At 37.6% G+C, this 20955-nt stretch overlaps 4 protein-coding genes across 16 annotated transcripts in view; 2 read left to right on the top strand and 2 right to left on the bottom strand.

Moving 5' to 3' along the window:
* The window catches only part of LOC136241829 (uncharacterized protein CXorf58-like), a 54375-nt gene extending 36528 nt beyond the window's left edge, over positions 1-17847 (top strand). For 2 of the 4 annotated variants that reach the window (XM_066033161.1, XM_066033163.1), the window contains one exon: positions 17619-17847. In XM_066033161.1, the coding sequence (XP_065889233.1) occupies positions 17619-17786 (168 nt within the window). In that variant the 3' untranslated portion in view covers positions 17787-17847. Of the gene's footprint in view, positions 1-17245; positions 17403-17445; positions 17570-17618 lie in introns of all 4 variants that reach the window. The other 2 variants (XM_066033164.1, XM_066033162.1) reach the window with 2 other exon arrangements.
* LOC136241832 (intraflagellar transport protein 80 homolog) overlaps positions 1-20955 on the top strand; it is a 67730-nt gene that overhangs the window by 22339 nt on the left and 24436 nt on the right. The gene's annotated exons all lie outside the window — the stretch shown is intronic.
* The window catches only part of LOC136241825 (E3 ubiquitin-protein ligase TRIM71-like), a 54538-nt gene that overhangs the window by 28390 nt on the left and 5193 nt on the right, over positions 1-20955 (bottom strand). For 2 of the 5 annotated variants that reach the window (XM_066033155.1, XM_066033157.1), the window contains exon 2: positions 18197-20638. The exons of 2 other annotated variants lie outside the window; for them this stretch is intronic. In XM_066033155.1, coding sequence (XP_065889227.1) covers positions 18584-20617 — 2034 coding nt within the window. In that variant the 5' untranslated portion in view covers positions 20618-20638 and the 3' untranslated portion in view covers positions 18197-18583. Of the gene's footprint in view, positions 1-18196; positions 20707-20955 lie in introns of those variants that run through there. One more of the 5 variants, XM_066033156.1, reaches the window with a different exon arrangement.
* On the bottom strand, positions 7119-10580 carry LOC136241830 (uncharacterized). 6 transcript variants are annotated; one of them, XM_066033167.1, is made up of 9 exons: positions 8883-10553; positions 8681-8834; positions 8450-8554; positions 8244-8399; positions 8132-8196; positions 8043-8071; positions 7860-7992; positions 7325-7389; positions 7119-7265 (listed from the first exon to the last, which is right to left on the bottom strand). In XM_066033167.1, exons 4-9 carry the CDS (start codon positions 8326-8328, stop codon positions 7190-7192), a joined length of 453 nt encoding a protein of 150 aa, XP_065889239.1. In that variant the 5' UTR covers positions 8329-8399; positions 8450-8554; positions 8681-8834; positions 8883-10553; the 3' UTR covers positions 7119-7189. The 6 variants fall into 6 exon arrangements, with proteins under 6 accessions (XP_065889239.1, XP_065889241.1, XP_065889238.1 ...); XM_066033169.1 differs by lacking the exon at positions 8244-8399 and having other exon boundaries at positions 7860-7952; positions 8883-10580; XM_066033166.1 differs by having other exon boundaries at positions 8244-8554.

Below are 20955 nucleotides of genomic sequence, written 5' to 3'. Positions count from 1 at the left end.
CATCAGCTGGAAGAAGTTATCTTGTAGAGAGTTCAGCTACAAAAAATTCACTCAGTTCAGAGATCAGTTAGAAGAAGTTTTCTTGTAGAGAGTTCAGTTACAAACAAATCACCCTGTAGAAAGATCAGCTAGAAGAAGTCACCTTGTAGATAGTTCAGTTACAAAGAAACCACCATGTAGAGAATTCAGCTACAAACTAGTGACCCTGTGGATACATCAGCTAGAAGAAGTTACCTTGTAGAGAGTTCAGCTACAAAGAAACCATTCTGTAAAGAGCTCAGCTGCAAACAAATCACCTATACAGAATTCAGCTACAAACAAATCACCCTGTAGAGAGATCAGCTAGAAGAAGTTACCTTGTAGATAGTTCAGCTACAAAGAAACCATTCTGTAAAGAGCTCAGCTGTAAACAAATCACCTATACAGAATTCAGCTACAAACAAACCACCCTGTAGAGAGATCAGCTAGAAGAAATTACCTTGTAGATAGTTCAGCTACAAACAAATCATCCTGTAGAGAGATCAGCTAGAAGAAGTTACCTTGTAGATAGTTCAGCTACAAACAATTCAGCCTGTACAGAGCTCAGTTAGAAGAGGTTTCCTTGTAGAGAGTTCAGTTACAAAGAAATCACCATGGAGAGTTCTGTAATAAATATATGTATTACATATATAAAATGTACATTTACTGATAAAATCAGAAATATTTAAAGTATTCAACTTTTTTTTCATCTTTTTCTTCTTCCTGTGGTAAAGAAAAAAAAGATAGGTTAAAAAAACCTCAGAGGTATACAAATACCCCAAAGCCGGCCTATACCCCAAAGCTGGCCTATAAAAAGAGGTGAAATCTAATCTAAAACAGCCAAGCTGTAAAAAAAGAGTGCGGCCCCCAAAAAGGCTATGGTGAAAGAAGATGTGAAATCCAAGGTGGTGACCAAGAAATGGCTGTGATGGTAGGTTAATGGTAAAAAATTTAATAACGACAATTCAGGTGAATTTTGTGCCAAGACCAAGCGGCACCAAAATTCACCTGGATTCTTGTTATTAAAATTTTTACCATTAACCTACCATCACAGCCATTTCTTGGCCGCCACCTTGGATTTCACATCTTTTTTCACCATAGCCCTTTTGGGGGCCGCACTCTTTTTTTACAGCTTAGCTGTTTTGGATTAGATCAAGACACACGATAGTGTGTCGTGCGGCCCAAGAAGCCGGCGCGCCACACCGTGAGTATATTAACAGGAAGAAAGAAAACGCAATTTTCACACCTGTGTAGCTCTGTGATCCCTTATCCGATTGGAACCAAATTTGCTGGAGACGTGCCGCCCAGTTAGGGTAGTCTACATACCAAATTTGAAGAAAATCACTCCAGCCATTTCCGAGATACGAGCGAACACAATTTCGTTTTAATTTCTTCGTTTTTTTCTTCTTCATCTTCTTCATTTCGCAAAATTCGCCATAAAACACGAATGCGTGCTCGGATTTGGCTGAAATTTGGCACACTTAAAGGGCTCATTAAGGCGGATCTCCGTACCAACTTTGGTAGGAATCCGATGAACATTCACGGAGTTATGACCGATTATTTGCGTAAAATAAGGTCGAAGGTCTGTCACGCCTACAGGGTAAACGCCTTGGAGGAATCAGTTGAAAATGGATATGTAGATGGAGCAACCATCGTAGGAGTGCCTTTTTGTGGTTTGAAAGGAATCGGGGTAAAGACCATGGAGATATGATACGAAACCCAACCTGTGTCAAAATTACGCGATCGATTTTTATGAACAAAAAAACTATTAGTTTTCGTATCTACCAGGCAAACCGTTTAGAGCAACGAGCTGAAAATCAGTACGTAGCTGGAATAATCATCATAGAATGTCCTTGCAGTAGTACAGAAGAATCGGATTACAAATCCCTGAGTTATGATTAGAAAGGCAACTAGGTGCAGCAAATGCGAGATCGAGATACTCTAATAGAACAGTCACCCTAATAAAGCATTCAGCTGCTTTTATAATTTACTCAGTTATATTACATTGTAAGTTATTCTGTATGGAATTCAGCTACAAACAAGTCACCCTGTAGTCAGATCAGCTAGAAGAAGGTACCTAATAGAGAGTTCAGCTACAAATAAGCCATCATGTAGAGAGTTCAGCTCAAATAAATCACCCTGTAGAGAATTCAGCTACAAACAAATTGCCCTGTAGAGAGATCAGCTAGAAGAAGTTACCTTGTAGAGAGTTCAGTTACAAAGAAACAATCATGCAAAGAGTTTAGCTACAAACAAATCACCCAGTAAAAAGTTCCGCTATGAACAGATCACACTGTAGAGAGTTCAGTTAGAAACAAGTCATCCTGTAGAGAGATCAGCTAGAAGAAGTCACCTTGTAGAGAGTTCAGTTACAAAGAAACAATCATGCAAAGAGTTTAGCTGCAAACAAATCACCCAGTAGAAAGTTCCGCTATTTAACAGATCACACTGTAGAGAGTTCAGTTAGAAACAAGTCATCCTGTAGATAGATCAGCTAGAAGAAGTCACTTTGTAGAGAGTTCAGCTACAAAGAAACTACCATGTAGAGAGTTCAGCTGCAAACAAATCGCCCTGTAGAGAATTCAGCTACAAACAAATTTCCCTTTAAAAAGATCACCTAGAAGAAGTTACCTTGTAGAGAGTTCAGCTACAAACAAATCACCCTGTAGAAAAGTAGATCAGCTAGAAGAAGTTACCTTGTAGAGAGTTCAGCTACAAACAAATCACCCTGTAGAGAGTTCAGATAGAAACAAGACACTCTGTAGAGAGATCAGCTAGAAACAAGCCACCCGTAGAGAGTTCAGCTAGAATAAGTTACACTGTAGAGAGTTCGGCTACAAAGAAACTACCATGTAGAGAGTTCAGCTGCAAACAAATCGCCCTGTAGAGAATTCAGCTACAAACAAATCACCCTGTAGAAAGGTCAGCTAGAAGAAGTTACCTTGTAGAGAGTTCAGCTACAAACAAATCACCCTGTAGAGAGTTCAGCTACAAACAAGTCACCATGTAGAGAGTTCAGCTAGAAGAAGTTACATTGTAGAGAGTTCAGCTACAAAGAAACTACCATGTAGAGAGTTCAGCTGCAAACAAATCACCCTGTAGAGAATTCAGCTACAAATAAATTACCCTGTAAAAAGATCAGCTAGAAGAAGTTACCTTGTAGAGAGTTCAGCTAGAAACAAATCACCTGTAGAGAATTCAACTACAAACAAATCACCCTGTAGAAAGATCAGCTAGAAGAAGTTACCTTGTAGAGAGTTCAGCTACAAACAAATCACCCTGTAGAAAGTTCAGCTACAAACATATCACCCTGTAGAGAGATCATTATTATTATTATTATTAATGGACAAAAATTGCTTAGCGGTACAAGACTGTCAAGCTAGGCCGCAGGCCTTTGAGAGTGCCCATATCTTGTTGTTCTCCATAAATCATCAAGATTCTTCTTAAACAATGCCACGGTTGGTGCAGAAATAACATCTGCTGGTCAGCTAGAAACAAGTCATCCTGTAGAGAGATCAGCTAGAAGAAGTTACCTTGTAGAGAGTTCAGTTACAAAGAAACAATCATGCAAAGAGTTTAGCTACAAACAAATCACCCAGTAAAAAGTTCCGCTATGAACAGATCACACTGTAGAGAGTTCAGTTAGAAACAAGTCATCCTGTAGATAGATCAGCTAGAAGAAGTCACTTTGTAGAGAGTTCAGCTACAAAGAAACTACCATGTAGAGAGTTCAGCTGCAAACAAATCGCCCTGTAGAGAATTCAGCTACAAACAAATCACCCTGTAGAAAGATCAGCTAGAAGAAGTTACCTTGTAGAGAGTTCAGCTACATACAAATCACCCTGTAGAGAGTTCAGCTACAAACAAGTCATCCGGTAGAGGGATCAGCTAGAAGGATCACCTTGCAGAGAGGTCAGCTACAAAGAAATCACCCTGCTTCATCTTTTCTTCTTCCTGTAGTAAAGAAAAAAATGACAGGTTAAAAAGCCCTAAAGCCGGCCATAGGCCGGCTTTGGGGTATACAAATGCAAAAAGAAGTGAAATCTAATCCAAAACAGCCAAGCTGTAAAAAAAGAGTGCGGCCCTGAGAAAGGCTATGGTGAAAAAAGATGTGAAATCCAAGGTGGCGGCCAAGAAATGGCTGTGATGGTAGGTTAATGGTAAAAATTTTAATAACAACAATTCAGTGAATTTGGTGCCAAGACCAAGCGGCACCAAATTCACCTGAATTGTTGTTATTAAACTTTTTACCATTAACCTACCATCACAGCCATTTCTTGGCCGCCACCTTGGATTTCACATCTTTTTTCACCATAGCCTTTCTCAGGGCCGCACTCTTTTTTTACAGCTTGGCTGTTTTGGATTAGATAATATTTACTGATTTTTGTGACCCTACATGTTATTGCATCTTATCATAACCTTATAATAATAATGTGAGAGTATCCAGCACTGTATTACCTCTTCAAAACAAAACGCACTGGGTTGTTATAATATGCAATTTTCATCATCACCAAAAGGTGATGATTTGCTTCAAGGGCTACAAACACACAATAGCTTTATAATAATGTGTTTAAAGTATGTAATCATGCACAGTGCTCAGACACTTTATTTCTCAGTGCGCATACTATACATGTGGCCAATGGAAGATGCAGCAATTTCTCTCGACTATGAGGATGAAGAACACAGCAGAGACAGAAGTTTGATGTAGTGAGGAATCAGTATAATGAATGACCATGTGGGAAGAGAATCTGCATGTGGGCGGGAAATGGGATTTTCTTGGAGTGGCCTAATCAGTGACTGCTCTTCAAAGCTGTAGCAAGCGAAACACGTCTCATATCTAACCAGTGACATCAAATGTACAGGTAGTATACTGGGCACGTGATGCCGTTTCCAATCTCTATTAAGAATTTAAGAGTCGTATATCCATGTTGTCACACAGTACAGAATCAGTATATGATAGTGTAACTGTGCTATATAGATTGGTACAAACAATTATTTTTCAATGCATGCTTATAGTTAGCTACACACAAAATATTCCTCAGACAATACAGGAAAGAGATCAGTTTATCTGGAGTGCCTGTTAATTAAGTTATCGAACTTACTGCTTCTAGCACACAAGATCTGAGGAGTTCGAGGTATCTAGTTATAACCTAGGTATAAGTATATGTTAAAGCATAGCCGCGAGTGCTATATGAAAAATAAAGTACGAGGCGCGCAGCCGAGTACCTTTTTTCATATAGCAAGAGTAAGCCTATGCTTTAAATGATTTATGGAACTTTCTACTCGTGTAGCTTCACCATACACTAGAACTCATAATTAACACGCATTGCACGAACTATTAGCAGCCTGAACACACACAAACCAGTTTAACAAAGTAACTCACGCATATTTCACCATAATTTGGCACGGAAGACGTTCATCGCGTATTTTGACAGGTTTTGCTCGCAACCCACAGTCGATTCTATTGTGAGCCACATGGCGAAATATTTCCGTGATATCTCCAGGACTTGTCCGTTTACATTAACAAACGTAACAGCAACGTTACCTTCTCCCTCCCACCATCGAAGCATTTAGGTATGTCTATAAAAGTAATCCGATGGTAAAAATCGTATTGGCTGGGGCGATTGATCACTCAGCGCGGCGAGGCTATCAGTCTTCACCGGCGTGGGTGATTAGTCGTACTGGCACGAGCCCCATAGGCTATTAGCCTACAGTAAGGGACGTGGGCAACTGTGTTTTTTTGCCCACAAAGAGTGCTTTATTTGTTCAATAAAGCACTCTTTATGTAATAGTTATACCATGGCTGCGAGGGATTTTGCTGATATATGCACCCAAAGCCCGAGGGCCGCAAGCCCGAGGGCTGCGGGTGTATATGTCAGCAAAATCCCAAGCAGCCATGGTACAAGTGATATATATCACTTGGGACGTACTCACCTAATAGGTGAAAGAACTAACAAGAACTCATCCCATTTGTTTTATACAGTAGCATCTGAAGATCGATTGTGGTTTTAATAGCGTGGGCTAATAGCCATCAAAACATTGTCCATACGTTAAAACGTCATTAATACGTTACTATGCTTCAACACGCAATGTTAGAAAACTTGCAATTGTGGGATGGAGTTTATATTGTTATCATTTTTGTACTAAGTTAAGCCAACTAACTTCGCTATTGGGACAGTAAGTAAGTTATCAAGACTCACGGTAGTGAGTCGCGCGGCCAAGAAACTACAAAGCGCACGCCCAATTAAAAGACGCACGGCCACTACTGTGAGTTATTTACGTGTAGGGCCGGTTTCGCAATATTAGTCCTAAATTACGCAACATCTCTCAATAGATTTGTATTGCGTTACGTGATAAAAAATCTTTAGGAGTTGTTATAGTTTTCTTGCGACCTCGCTAAAATAAAAAAGTAACCATCGAAAAATAAAAAATAGGCGTATTTCACTTTATTTTTCTACCTTATGTTACAACTACTGTCACGTTATACCAGTCAACCAGTCAACATAGCTGTGTTTGTATAGTCCATCTAGCACTGACATTATCCAATCCTGGTTTGCCTATACGCGTATTTTCTTCAATCAACCTCTAATCCCTACAATAACTTTTAAAGACACGACGTGGACACAAACTCTAATGCCTGATAAACAAGTTGTGACAGCGTGCTGAACCGTAAGTTCCCTAGGGATGGCGTTTTAAGCAGAAATCTTTTAAATTCCATTTAGTACCACACCCCATGCGAGCGTTTATAAATCGCCAGTTGTCTTATATGGTTTGAAGAACAAAATCACTAGCGAAGGTGCTTTAAGCATACTCTTCAATTCTCTATTTACATGTAATTTTTAATAGATTAACCACAAAGGCCGATAAGATGAATACAAAAGGTAACAAGCCTTTAGGGGTTACCACCTCTATGTAGTGTGTACCATGTAGCTTGTGTTGTGGCTTTCATTAAGTACTATGCACACACAAATGGTGCAACAAAATTTTGTAATGGATTGCTCGAATGTGGTTGGTGGTGTTGTGGCTCGAATGTGGCTCGTGGTTTTCCAGTGACCATGTATGAGTTGGGGTTGGTCCACACAACTTACACAATATTCAAATTTCATGATGGCCATGATAATTTCTTGCCATATGGTAAACATACAACAATGTGTAACAACGTTAATTAACATCACATCAAGACTTGACTAAAAATAGTTCCAACAATAGTGATGATTTCTTGTATGTCAGCATGACGATACTGAGACCTGTAAAAGAATAAGCAGGCACTGAAGTTAACCTTAAATTAAACACTCATGCAACTGACCTGGAACATCGGTCGCAACACCAAAAACACTTGTTTCGATATCTGATGACACAATCCAGCAGGCACTGAATTAAAAGAGAATGTACAAAAAATCAATATGCCGGGCTGTGTCAATAATAGCATGGATAATCGAAATGAACAAAAATTATATCCCAGGCTAAGTGAATGAATAACATAACTGTTGGGTAAGCATGTTAAACCAGAACATTAGGACATTAGTTAAACCAGAACATTAGGACATTAGTCAAACCAGAACATTAGGACATTAGTCAAACAAAAGTACGCTATCACAACTTGGTCATAATACAATGTTTGTACCACCGGACTTCACACTGGTTGCCCAAAAATTGTGCCATTGCGGGACAACAGCATAATATTATGAAACAAATAGTTACTACAACACAGAAGGCTTACTGTTGCACTGTCTACACTGATATACCATAATTTAAAAACATAACAGGTGGGCATTAAATACAATACACTTAATATCTGGGTACTAGGAAAAAATTACTAACATCACAACATGTAAACTGACCTGGAAATTAACACCCTTGATGCCACTACAGTCTACACTGGATACTTGTTCGAACCCATCAACACTATGCCTGATACATCTGAGTAGACTGACCTGCAAATTCACATCACTAGTATACAGTGATAATTGATAACTGCAAAAACAACAATTGCAATAATACAATTCTTCTGTACGTCAACTGACCTGAAATTCATGACACTCAATACCGAGACCTGTAAAAGAATAAGCAGGCACTGAAGTCAACCTTAAATTAAACACACACGCAAACTGACCTGGAACATCGGTCGCAACACCAAAGACATCTGTTTCGATATCTGACGAAACAATCCAGCAGGCACTGAATTAAAAAGAGAATGTGCAAAAAATCAATAAGCCAGGCTGTACCAATAAAGGATGAATAATCAAAATGAACTAAAAATATATATCCCATATGCAGGTTAAGTGAGTAACATAACTGTTGGGTAAGCATGTAAACCAGAACATTTGGTCATTAGTCAAACAAAAGTACGCTATCACAAACTGGTCACTGATAATTGATAACTACAAAAAGAACAATTGCAATAATACAATTCCTCTGAATGTCAACTGACCTGAAATTCATGACACCTCTATCTTTGTTCCTGCATGGTCTCAACTTACATATGTACCATGATCACATTCAACTGCTAGTGGATAAACCAGTATGACCAGATGGCCTGCAAAAACCAACATGCAGGTGTTAAATACAATACACATACCTAAAGCCTGGAATATGAAAAATATTATATAAGCATTATTCCACACTGATATAGTAATAGATTATAGGATGTTGTGGAACTTGCCTAAACGTGTAAACTGGACAACTGCATAATCTGGACACTTGGAATTGTCCAATACCTGATGAACCGCAAGTAGGTACTAATGACATTCACTTCAACATTTTATCCCATCTGGGTGAATCTCTTGTAACTGAGTAAAAAGGTGTTTATTTTCCACCTGCAACCAAAGTTCTACATTTCTGTGGTTGGGTGTACACAAACTGACCTGGAAAATCAGTATGCCATAAGGGTATGGAAATGGTTCCTTTCCTTCTGTTGTGACATTACTTACAGCTGACTGGTAAATGATCATCGATGTCCCCATGGACCCCAACAATGAGTATACCAATAACTTCTGACAAGTTGGAATGAATTTCCTTTCAACATGTGGTGGAATGAATTTCCTTTCAACATCTGGAGGACAGGTCCAAAAACCCTATCGCACAAACACGGTGAATCAGTGTGTGGCGATGTGACACGTTGCACAAACTTCACTCCTCGTTTCGTTAGCATTCAAGACCGGCATATATCATAGAGTCCCTCAGTATTCTTGACTCTTACTTTTTCAAGCGTTGCTCAAGCGATGTAGTTTCTCACGAGGGGCTCGAGTTTCTCAGTAAAGTCGAGCCGATTAAAGTACGCCTCACCATCCAGTTACATTCTTAAACCACTCAATTTAAAACCACGTATCATGAGTGTCCTCTTAAGGTAATTAGGGACTTTCCACGAGATTTCCCCTAAGTAGATCACGTGTTAGTTGTCAATCTGGTGGATTCTGGTGGTATACATGGTTCAACAATGCGGTAAGTGTAGTATAAGCTGTCAATGAATAATTGTTTGTGCACTGCTAAACTAAGTTATTTTTGTGTGATAAGCATGCTTGAGGAAGGGTCTGGGGGACGAGACTAATGTTTTGACAGCAGTTGATAGACAGCAGTTGATGATGGCCAGGCAAAGAACTGCGAGAAGAACTACTATGATAGTATGATAGTAGGGAAAAATTCCCACCCCTATAGCTCTGCCTAGGGGCATTAACTAGCATTATCTACAGCTACTGTATTATGTTACTGATATGTACATTCAGGCCAAGAATAAAGGTGAAAGTGGTAGTAAGGCTCAATCCTATTATTCTGCTGAACAGGCAAGGGAGTCTGGGACTCTGGGGACATGTTCCCTCAGGAAAGTACAAGTACTACAACTTTTTTGTTTTAATTGCTTCATCAAGTATAAAAATTTCAGTCAAAAGGTGATGATCGAGCTCTGGTCTTATGCACTGGTTGGAGTGGTTGTATCGATACTGCACTGTGACATCCTTGAGGGGTTAGTGCTGGCATTGTCCATGGCAATACTATTCCATCTCCCCGAGTCTTGATGATTGAGTCCTCCATTCCATTCTCTGCTGCTCCAATCCTGAAGTTGTGACCACAGTCAAAAGGTGACGATCGAGGCTCTGGTCTTGCATCTATACTGTACTGCAACACCCTTGAGGGGTTAGTACCGGCATTGTCCATCGCAATACTGTTCCATCTCCCATATACAAGTCTTGATGGTTGAGTCCTCTATTCCTTTCTCTGCTGCTCTAATCCTGAAGTTGTGACCAAAATATTAAAAAATGGTTATAACATGATAAATGATTATGATGATAACAATTACAAATGTATTTATAGCTGTGTAGCAACTGTGAACTAATTAGGCACTTGCAAGTTTAATTAGGTGTCTGAAGCATTTAACATGCACAGATATGAGATATATTCATCACGTACAGGCAGTAAAGATAAATTTACTCTAATAGAACAGTCATACTACACCGTAAATTCATACTTCCGAATTTACGGTGTTATGAAACAATCATTATTATGTATGGATTTTACTGACTCTCCAAGATAATATTCTGCATTAATGTTAATTGCTCATTTCCAAAAAAATTCCTTTTTAAACCAAATGTAGAGTCTATCACTGACAAAAATGAGTGATATCCACCCCAAAAACACCTTCGCTGTAAAAAAGGCGCGCCCAAGAAACTACAAGTACCTGGAACCCAATGTAAAAAAACAAAAAGAAAAATCAGCTTAGCTGAAGTGAAAAGTAACTGGTAACTTAAAGAGCTGATATCTGAAGCGGCCAAGAATACAATTACTAAAGTTTAATCCATGCAAGAACACCTTGGCTATAAAACAGGTGTATACATGAAAGTAACTGGCAACTGAAATGGCTGATATCTGAAGCGGCCAAGAATGAATGGTCATATACAACTAATTCAAAAATTTAACACTGAACCTTTATAATTCAGCTGTGTTCTATATTCACTCTTGCTGCATCGTAAAGTAATTTCTTTTAACTCTAATTGGCTGGTAATTTGGCCACCTTTTTTTGCTCTATTATACTGACTATTAAAAAAGGCGGCCAAATTACCAGCCAATTAGAGTTAAAAGAAATTACTTTACGATGCAGCAAGAGTGAATATAGAACACAGCTGAATTATAAAGGTTCAGTGTTAAATTTTTGAATTAGTTGTATATGACCATTCATTCTTGGCCGCTTCAGATATCAGCCATTTCAGTTGCCAGTTACTTTCATGTATACACCTGTTTTATAGCCAAGGTGTTCTTGCATGGATTAAACTTTAGTAATTGTATTCTTGGCCGCTTCAGATATCAGCTCTTTAAGTTACCAGTTACTTTTCACTTCAGCTAAGCTGATTTTTCTTTTTGTTTTTTACATTGGGTTCCAGGTACTTGTAGTTTCTTGGGCGCGCCTTTTTTACAGCGAAGGTGTTTTTGGGGTGGTTATATTAAGTTAAGTACTTAGAACTGTAAGTTACTAACCTATTTCAACGTAGCAGTAGTAGCTTTGCTGTTCCATGGTCTGTTCAAAGGCTGATACGCGGTGGGTAGAAATACGTATCCACAATCGTCCAAACAATTATTTTGTGCCTTCATTATCCTTTAGTAACAACCAACTACTCTATCTTAGCCTATGTACTAAGCTTAGCAACCTCTACAAAACTGAGTCCCACAATACAAAGCTCTATGTCGCTCAATATAACGAGTCAAAGCACATCGATTCTTTGAACTGGCTGGGTATCTATATCAAAGTCATTGGCAAACCGCTTTCCCGTGATATTGACCGGGCAATATGCGAGTTAAACACTGAGCGGCGCCTTTGAACGCCCACGATAAAGTGGTATATTGAACGAATAAAGCACTCTTTGCGGTGCAATAAAGCACTCTTTGTGGTCGATGAAGAAAGTTGGCCGGCTGAGAGTGTACTTTATGAACTTTAAAGTACACTTTTCCCTTTGATCTCGCCCACGTAGAGTTCTATAAAATAAAATAAAAATACACTATTGGTATACTTATCTGAAATGCAGTCATGTTCATTTAATCTTTGCCAGTCTTCGGGCGAAAGATAGTCAAACCTTACATCGGAAGATGCCTGATCAGTATCAGAAAGTAATATTACTCGCTTCATCTAGAATAAAAATTTTGTCACAACTATAGAATAGCTAGCTAGCTCAATTAATGCCCACTCGTATTATTCGTGTATACATGCTATCAATATTAAATATTACTACTTACACGTACGTTAAAGTGTAAAACTCACTATTAAAGTACAATAGCATAAACGTGCAATATTGGACACTTACCCTGTAACAGCATATAATACCGCATAATTCAGTGTAGCTCTAAAAATGCGTAGAAAACTATTTCGAAGTTTTTTCAAAGTATTGCAACCTTGTCCAAAAAAAAAAATCCGCCCAGTCCGGTCTGGGTTTTCATAACCCCCCACGTATCTCTACTACTGTTTATTGCTGGAACCCTACTAATTCCGATTTTTTAGAGCATGGTGCTTTGATCTTTGATGTTTAATGAGGTCACTAATATCACTAATAAACCTCCTGGCATATTAGAGTTAGTTAGAAACCTGCTGATGGATATATTCATTCGGACTTCAAGCATATTCGCAATGTAGTATGTACTTATAACCTAGTCATGAAATTTGTTTTTGATTGTGGGTTTTAAATAGTATAATGTGGTTAAAATTAAACACCAAGCCATGTTCTAAGTCTGTTAGGAGCCACACCCTCATTTCCTAACCTATACTAATTGTACAAGTTACATTTAGACATAGCTACATACATTGGAAACATGTATGTTTATAAACCATGTTTGTTTCCCTTATGATATTGACTTACCAGTTAAAAGTCCAGTAACTGGCTTAAAATGTATGGTATTAATTTTATTGGACATACTTTTAGCAGGTCAAATACTGCTGCAAGAACTGAAGGTGCATCTGAGCTCCTGCTACTACAAATTAGGTGAATTTCCATTCAAATTATTTTAATGCTTTTGAGATGTCAAATCATACTATAACTAGTTTAACTAGTCATTGCTTCCATGTGCAAAAATATGTTGCAAACGCAACAAATTCTAATGCAATAGCACCTAATTCTACTGCAAACGCATCAAATTCAATTGCCAAGGTGATGAATTCAATTGCAAAACGGCGACGAATTCTACTGCAAAAGCAACAAATTCAACAGCAAAAACCTGTATACTTTTGAAATGTCAGCTCAACTTGATCATACTATAACTAGTTTAGCTAGTCTTTGCTTCCATGTGCAAAGTGATAATATCTATGGTAGTTAGACTACTATATGTATCTTTAACCAACCATGGCATTGATCATGCAGGTTTCTATTGTACCTTTACATGAATAATATTGACCAGAAACCATGTCCCCTTGGCAGGCCCAAAAATTCCTTCAGGGTGAGTTCCAAAAAGTTGCTATGAATGTTTTGTGGGAATTTTCTTATGACTGATTGATTGACTAAGTGATTCCTTCAGACAACATAACTCAATAACAGTTATGGCTATAGGCCCACTATTTGATATAGCTTCAACATACCAGGTGCCTAGTGACATGCCACAGCACGTGCAGTGTACATATCATGAACTTACCTTTGTCCTATTTCTTTTTTGTTGAGTTGAAAATCATCCATAATTTCTGCACCATGCCTCCAGTAGATATGTGAACTGGTTGTAGGCTAGCTTCTCCAGCAGAACATAGTTGAAAGCAACACTAAACAGCTATATACATTTTCTGATTAGTATTTATAGTTAGTAGTAAGAGGTGTGCGTTTCTTTGAATCATTATATACATCTGGCACCATTGTTCAGTGTTATAAATTATATTCCGAAAAAGTTAACAAACAAGTGTAAGGCAGTTAAAGTTAGGAATGTTACATGCCAGTAGGAATCAGTATAATAAAAATACTTAAACAAGGAGATCATCATCTGAATTGTATCCTACTTTAGACATTCTGGTTTATTGATGGGCTATAGTTCGGATTAAATTTTCAATTCAGGAAATGATCCATCTTCTTATAGCACTTTTCATTGTTATTATATTGTAGCTTGTAATGTTTCTAAATTTTCCTTACACTATATGAGACAAAATTGTAGGGAAAATTTTCATGCTAACTGAATTTAGTAAATTTTGATCATGAAAATTTGTTCAGTTTTCCAAGTTATCATATTACAAGTATAAATTCTGTTAGGGATCATAGAAAAAGTAGGGAAACAAGGGAGATCACCTACGTATACACCTGAAGATATACTAGTGGACATTAATCCTTATTTTCTCCTTTATTCTAATCAAACTTCTAATTGAATTTCTAATTTTCCCTAACTTGTTTGTTTATTTTTTGTAACATAATTATGACTGGTGAGCCTGTGCCTATCACATCAAAAGATAGAATGGTGCCAGAGGTAATGTTTTCATTTGAACGTGTGTCCCCAGCTATCAGTTACTGACTTGAAAGTGAATTAAGTGGCTATTGTACTCTACTTTCAACTATGTTTACCCCATTACACAGTGTTACAAATGAATTTCAGGAGGAGAAGTGCCTCTGTAATCAATCCAGTCACCACAGAAAATATGGATGATTCCTCCAGTTTACAAATGTATCATGCTCTACCACAAATTGACATCTTAGGCTATCAGCAAAAAGAAACAGTACACAAAGGAAGTAAGACCAATCTTGGCTTGAAATAACAAGCTGGAGGTGATAATAAACTGTCAATCTGTTATGTTGAAATACATTTATCCACCACCTACACACATGTATGTACATCATTTCTTTCATATTTGTACAGTAAGATGGTCAAGTTAAAGTGTGGTCACATTCACTGATGTTACGATCCACACTAGTCCAGAGCTCCAGTCCAGCTTACTCATTCTCATGGTCACCAGGCAGTTTACTATACTAATGGTAAGCATCTGATAATTCAGTCACTACAACCATCTAAGGAGTCGCACTGAGAGGATAATAGAAAGACGGTGGATCAGAACTAGCAATAGAAAAGTGTTTGATATGTTGAAAAAAGCTGTTTGTACTGCAGTAAGTTGTTTGACTGTCTCACCCACTAGCGGTCAGAGTAAATTAATAGGAACATTCAGTGACTAGTGAAGTTCTTCGAAAACTTTGTCCATTAGAAGCTGACTTGTTAAAGGACCCCACTATCAAGGCTAAAGTCAGATTCAGGTTAATACTATGATAATATTCTGTACTGTTTTGTGACAACATTGTTTGACAGGTTTTTGGGTACAGAATTCCCACCCAAAATTGTATTTAAAGTATTTATCAGTAGTGGTGGATTTGGAATAAAATATTTTAGTGGAAAGAAAGTGATTACACCAGCACCAGAAGTAAGTAGCCAAGAAAGTATTTGATTTGTTTGCTTGCATATTTGTTGGTAATAATATGGTTTGGAACTGGTAAGTGCCTGCACAAGTATGAGGTCTGCAGTCAAAGTATATAGTTAATGTTACCATGTGTTGCTACAATTTATACTCCATCCACCTCTGTAATAGGACCACTTCTTTATAGTGGCCATTTCGTCATATCCAATAATATTTTACTGTGCTTGGCCTTGATTAGACTAACTCCTTCAGGCCTTATTGTCTGGTTCCACACTTAGATGGTGTTCATGTACATTACTTTTTATTTCCATACACAATTTTTAATTGAGTACTGTTACTGGCATAGTGCAAAGCCCAGCTTGTACATTTTTATGTGAAAAAGTTTTGAGGTAGAAAACTTTCATACATATAGATGAACAAATATGGCAGTTAAGATTCGAAGGTAGCTAGGCAGTTATGATAGCTAATAATTTTGTAGGAAATGTTTCATAGCTGATAATAGACAGAAATTTTCTACGTACCTTGAAAAATTTTATGTATATGGTAATTAATAATGTACACTTGGCTATGATATTTAGATAAATATGAAATCCACTGTTTACCAAGATATCACATATTCCTTCAACATATGGTAAATTACACGATTTGCAAAGTAGTCCAAGACGTTTTTGAGCGTTCCAAGTAATTGACAATATAGTGACATTAGTTCTTGACATCTGGGACAGCCAAGAATCTACTTACTCCATTTTTTTTTTACCTAAGCAGCAGAGCTTGTTATCTTCAGTGGTGAATGTTCATCATTAACATCATTATTAAGGTCAGTGATAGTGTCATCCTCATCAGTTGATATCTCCAATGGATACTATATCTCTTTTCCACATGTAAGTTTCTTGAGGGATGTGCTCAAGGTAACACGTTGTGAATAATTCAGCAGTTTGCTGGATTCCTCTATTTCATCTGTATACGCTGTGGTGGAGCTTCACTGATAAGCTCTAAGGGATGCCTGTAAGTACTTCACTTCCTCTATTGTCTGTTTTGTAACTAGCTCCATCCAAGCCAACAGGTAACTGCAGTAAAGTGAATACAACAATGTACAAGTTTCTTAGAATAAATTTGCTTAGTACCTTCTATGGTACCACAGTGACGAGTTACAAATGTATAGGCATAGCTAGCTATAAGGCAAAGCGAATCCTGGTCATGAAACCAATAACTTGTGAAAGTGGTAAATAATTGAGACACCAGCTCTCTTAAACGTTACTCAGAAACAGAGTAGTTTTTAGCTACTTCACTTAAACTGTTAACAACATTAATACAACATGGTTACAGTCAATAATATCACAGAATTCTATATTACACTATAGTCGAAATACATTTATAGTGACATTATAGTTCTCAACCACAACAGCAGAAATTGTTGGTCCCAAAACTTAATGTAGGATATTTTATCCTATTAGAACATTTGACCTACACCTGAATAACTAGGGATTACCTTTTGCTATCTTCTAGGCTGCTAGGGATGCCTGTAAACAGATGGGAAATAGGAAGTTTTGTGATCAGATGATGAGTGATGCTTGTCAACATGCTCAACAGAAGATCACCAGTGATGTGGACGCGACGTCTCTGAAGGATTACGTGCAAGTGAGGCCCTACTTATATGATCTGAACATTTTAAGAGCATGTGTAAAAGTTGTATGTGAATGGTCGTTTAGATTGTCTCATCGCTTGTTGATGAAGACTTTAATTTTTTGCTTTGTACGTAGTATTCTGTTAATATGGATGAGTCTCCAGCTTACGTTGGTGGTAAGGACAACACCTGGAGGAACCTTAAAACTTGACTGTAAGTGATATCTATATACCACATGTTGACCCTACATCTCTGTGTAGCCCTACCCAGGGGTAACAAGTTCTACAGCATCATGGATTATCTGTCAGCATGGCCACTACTAAAGGAGGGAAACTCTTTTCAGAAAATAAGAAATTTTTCACGACCACCTACCCAAGAAGAAAAGATGGTGTGTGTTAGATCTGTGACATCAGTCAAGTAAGAGTATACATGATATAATCAGAAACTATTAAATTTGTAGATCACCACCCAAGCATTCTGGACGTGTTGCGTCTGCTTCCAGAGAGTCTTCAAGAAGGTCAAAAAAGGCTCACCTACATGTTGAAAAAATGAGAAAGATGTTTGAAAGAAACAAACCTTATAAAGTTATAACTATTCACATTAACATACCTGATGTCAATGTGTTTGTTGTAGAGTCAAGGGAACACAGAGATGAGAGATGATCATACTAGCACATCCAATGATGTACCTTCTGAAGACGATGATGATGATGATGATGATTGGGAAAGAGAAGCTGATGAACTGTACCAATGGTCCCAACAACTTTCAATTGATGACTCAATTCCTATCACTCCTGGATGATAAAATATTGTGATTTGTAAATTTAATTTTTTTATACAGTAACTGCGTAATTTTATTGAAACACTTGCAGTGTTGCCTACTACTGTATATATGTATGAAGCTGCTGGGTACAACCTCCTCATGATCATCAGGGAAGTCACTAAAACACCACACTGAGTTGACAATTGTACTTGATCATCGTGACGTGGTCCCCCAGCTACTTGATATATAGGTCTAGATCTCTGCTTTACATTATACAACTAGACTATAGACCTTACTATTATAATTAGATGTAGAATATCTATTATTTCACATTTATACATCATAGGATTTTACAAACCAAATGATTTTATGATTGAGTTGTCCCTCTCCCTTCCCCATGCATCCTTCACTTGTTCCTCTTAAATTATCTAAACAGATTGAAATCATACTCTATTGAGAAAACCAATGATTAATTAGAAACACAGTTATACATAGTTCAACACATGTACAAATACATCAACCATTAATATATTTTATTAACTATTTCACAATGGATGGTAATAAAGTGTGTGTACAAATATTACAAGTACAGAAATGTATTGTTTTGTATGTGTGTACAAAATGTGCATATGTGTGATTTACAAAATAACACTTATACAACAGTTGATTGATACAAGTTAGTAGTTACAGTGCTAGTAGATATTACAATGGTATAGCTATAGTCAAGTACAAAAATTAATAAAGTGTGTGTATATACACATGTCACAATAATGTGTGTACAGTAATAGTGTATAGAATTAGTAGTCAGTTGTGTGAAATAATAAAAGTGTTAGATGTTAGTAGTTGGAAAAGATTTGAACCCTTTTGTTATCCCTGTCACTAACATAGATGCTACCATTAGGACTAAGAGCTATACCATAAGGATATCTAAACTGACCAGCATTAGATCCATTGGAACCAAAGCAATCAATGTAGTTTCCAGACTTGTCAAAGATTGATACTCGATTGCTAGAGTCAGCTACTAAGATGAACCCATTAATATCAATGGCAAGAGCACATGGACCACTAAGTTGACCTCTACCAGATCCTTGTGTACCAAATTTGCCTACATATTGACCATCAAGAGTAAAAGTGACTACACAGTCATTACTCCAATCAACAACAAGCAACTGATTATTTGTGTTAACTGCTACATCTTTGGGAGCCCTCAAGTGTTCAGAACCAAAAGAAGTGCAGAATCGACCATTAGTTTGGAACACTGTAATATGTTCCTTACCATAATCAGCAACATATACTTTGTTGTTGTGTGTTGTGATACCATATGGTCCACTGAGCTTACCATCACCATCATTACCAAACTGTAGTAAGTAATTACCATTGATACTGAACTTCTGTACTCTCTTGTTACCACCATCAACAATGTAAAAGTGATTGTCACTATCAAAAGTAACACCACGAGGATCACTGAACTTGCCACTGCTGCTACCATTACTGTCAAACTTTTTCACTAATTCATCCTGACCATTAAATATGTACACACAATTGTTGGAGTTATCAGCCACTACCCACATGCCATCCTTACCAAATGCAATACCCCATGGACACCTCATGCTACCATTATCATTTACTATCTCATCAGGCATATTGATTCCTTGGTAATTCCTACCCACAACAATGCTGTATGGACTTCCCCTAATTTGTTGTCCATTTATGGACACAAACAATTTAGCATCTCCAACTTCTCCACCTTTAAAAGAAGCCACATAACTACCATCATTGTTATCCTTCACCTCCCCAATGGTGACATTGCCTGTAACTGATTTTAACTCTACCGATATGTGATGACCTCCCTTTGTGCACTTTTCACCCTTACAGTTTCGTGTTTGGATGGTGAAATCTACCTTGGTGTTATAACCTATGTTACGAGGAAGATCAACCACTTCTGAAGTATGTGGATGTGCAGAAGTAAACAGCTGACCTAGCAGTAGATTAGGATTGTCGACAGGCACAAATTCAATGGAGTCAGTTTTAATAGGAAGAGTGTTCAGTGTTTTGTACTTGTCACTAACCTCCTTCATGCTTTTCTCTATATCTTCTTTCTTTTTGGACAATAGTTTATGGTCAGGAATGTTCTCTAGTTTCTTCATATTTGCCAGTTGAACTTGTACTGATTTTATGTCTTCCAGTTGTGTGGTCAATTTCATCTCCTTCTGTGACAATTCATCTTGTAGTTGCTTCTTCAGTTGTTGATGATGTTCATTTAGTTTAGTAAGCTGTTCAGTGTAGCAGTTGTCAATCATTTCATTAATTTCTTTGACTTGTTTCAGTATCTTGTGTTTCATACTGATTAAGTTCTTCTCAGCCTTGGACAATTTTTCACTCATTGTCTCAACTGGAGCAATCAACTTCGTCAGCTCATTTCGGTATTTGCTAGCTGATATCACTACAGTATCATATGTATGTTCAACATGTTCCACCACTGAACATAACAGGCAGATCAGATGTTGACAATCTTGACAATAGTAGTCTAGTTCCTTTTGGGGATGTTTCGTGCAGTAAAAGATCTTCTTTTTGGGTTGAACTCCAACACCACCAGTTGTCATAGGGAGACAAGCTTCATTCAGCTGCACAACATCATGTGTCTTGTTCTTCTTGCTATGGTACTTGTTGCAGTCTTCACACAGACATAAGGTACAGTTGATACACAGAGCCACAACTGGGTCATCACTACCACAATCATCACACTTCACTTCTGTTTCATTATCAGTGTCATCATCTGATTTGTGTCTCAGGATCTTAACAAATTTAGCACAAAGAGAGCAGCTCAGGTTGTCAGCAGTGTTCTTGTTAGTCTCCTGTTTATCAGCCATCGTAGTCAGTGATTGTTGTACCTACATTACAAGTAAAGGATGTAATAACACTGTGTAGTGTAGTCATTGAAATACATCAAATAGCAGTCCTGAAGTTTAAGCAACAAATAGCTATGGTAAATTATGTATTTTAAACGGTAACTGATATGCTCACTACATGCACAGTTAGTGTACAGAAGTTATATACTGAATTGTATAAATACCAGACAACTGTTTCTCATCCCCCACCTGCATCACTTTTTATTCTTCCACTTCAACAAAACTCACTGTTATCAACATGTTTTGATGCTGGTAAGACTGGCTATCATTTTACAGTACAGAAAACATTTCTTGCACCT

The sequence above is a fragment of the Dysidea avara genome, chromosome 12, assembly GCF_963678975.1.
Source record: "Dysidea avara chromosome 12, odDysAvar1.4, whole genome shotgun sequence".
NCBI lineage: Eukaryota > Metazoa > Porifera > Demospongiae > Dictyoceratida > Dysideidae > Dysidea > Dysidea avara.
This window is presented reverse-complemented; position numbering and strand designations above follow the sequence as displayed.

Bases quoted from the DNA above. Each gene is read 5' to 3' on its own strand.
- LOC136241830 (XM_066033166.1), bottom strand. From the start codon at position 8,328: ATGCTTACCCAACAGTTATGTTACTCACTTAACCTGCATATGGGATAT. The intron at 8,197-8,243 runs GTACAGCCTGGC...TTTTTAATTCAG, and splicing joins TGATTATTCATCCTTTATTG to TGCCTGCTGGATTGTTTCGT. The intron at 8,072-8,131 runs GTCAGTTTGCGT...ATTCTTTTACAG, and splicing joins TGTTGCGACCGATGTTCCAG to GTCTCGGTATTGAGTGTCAT.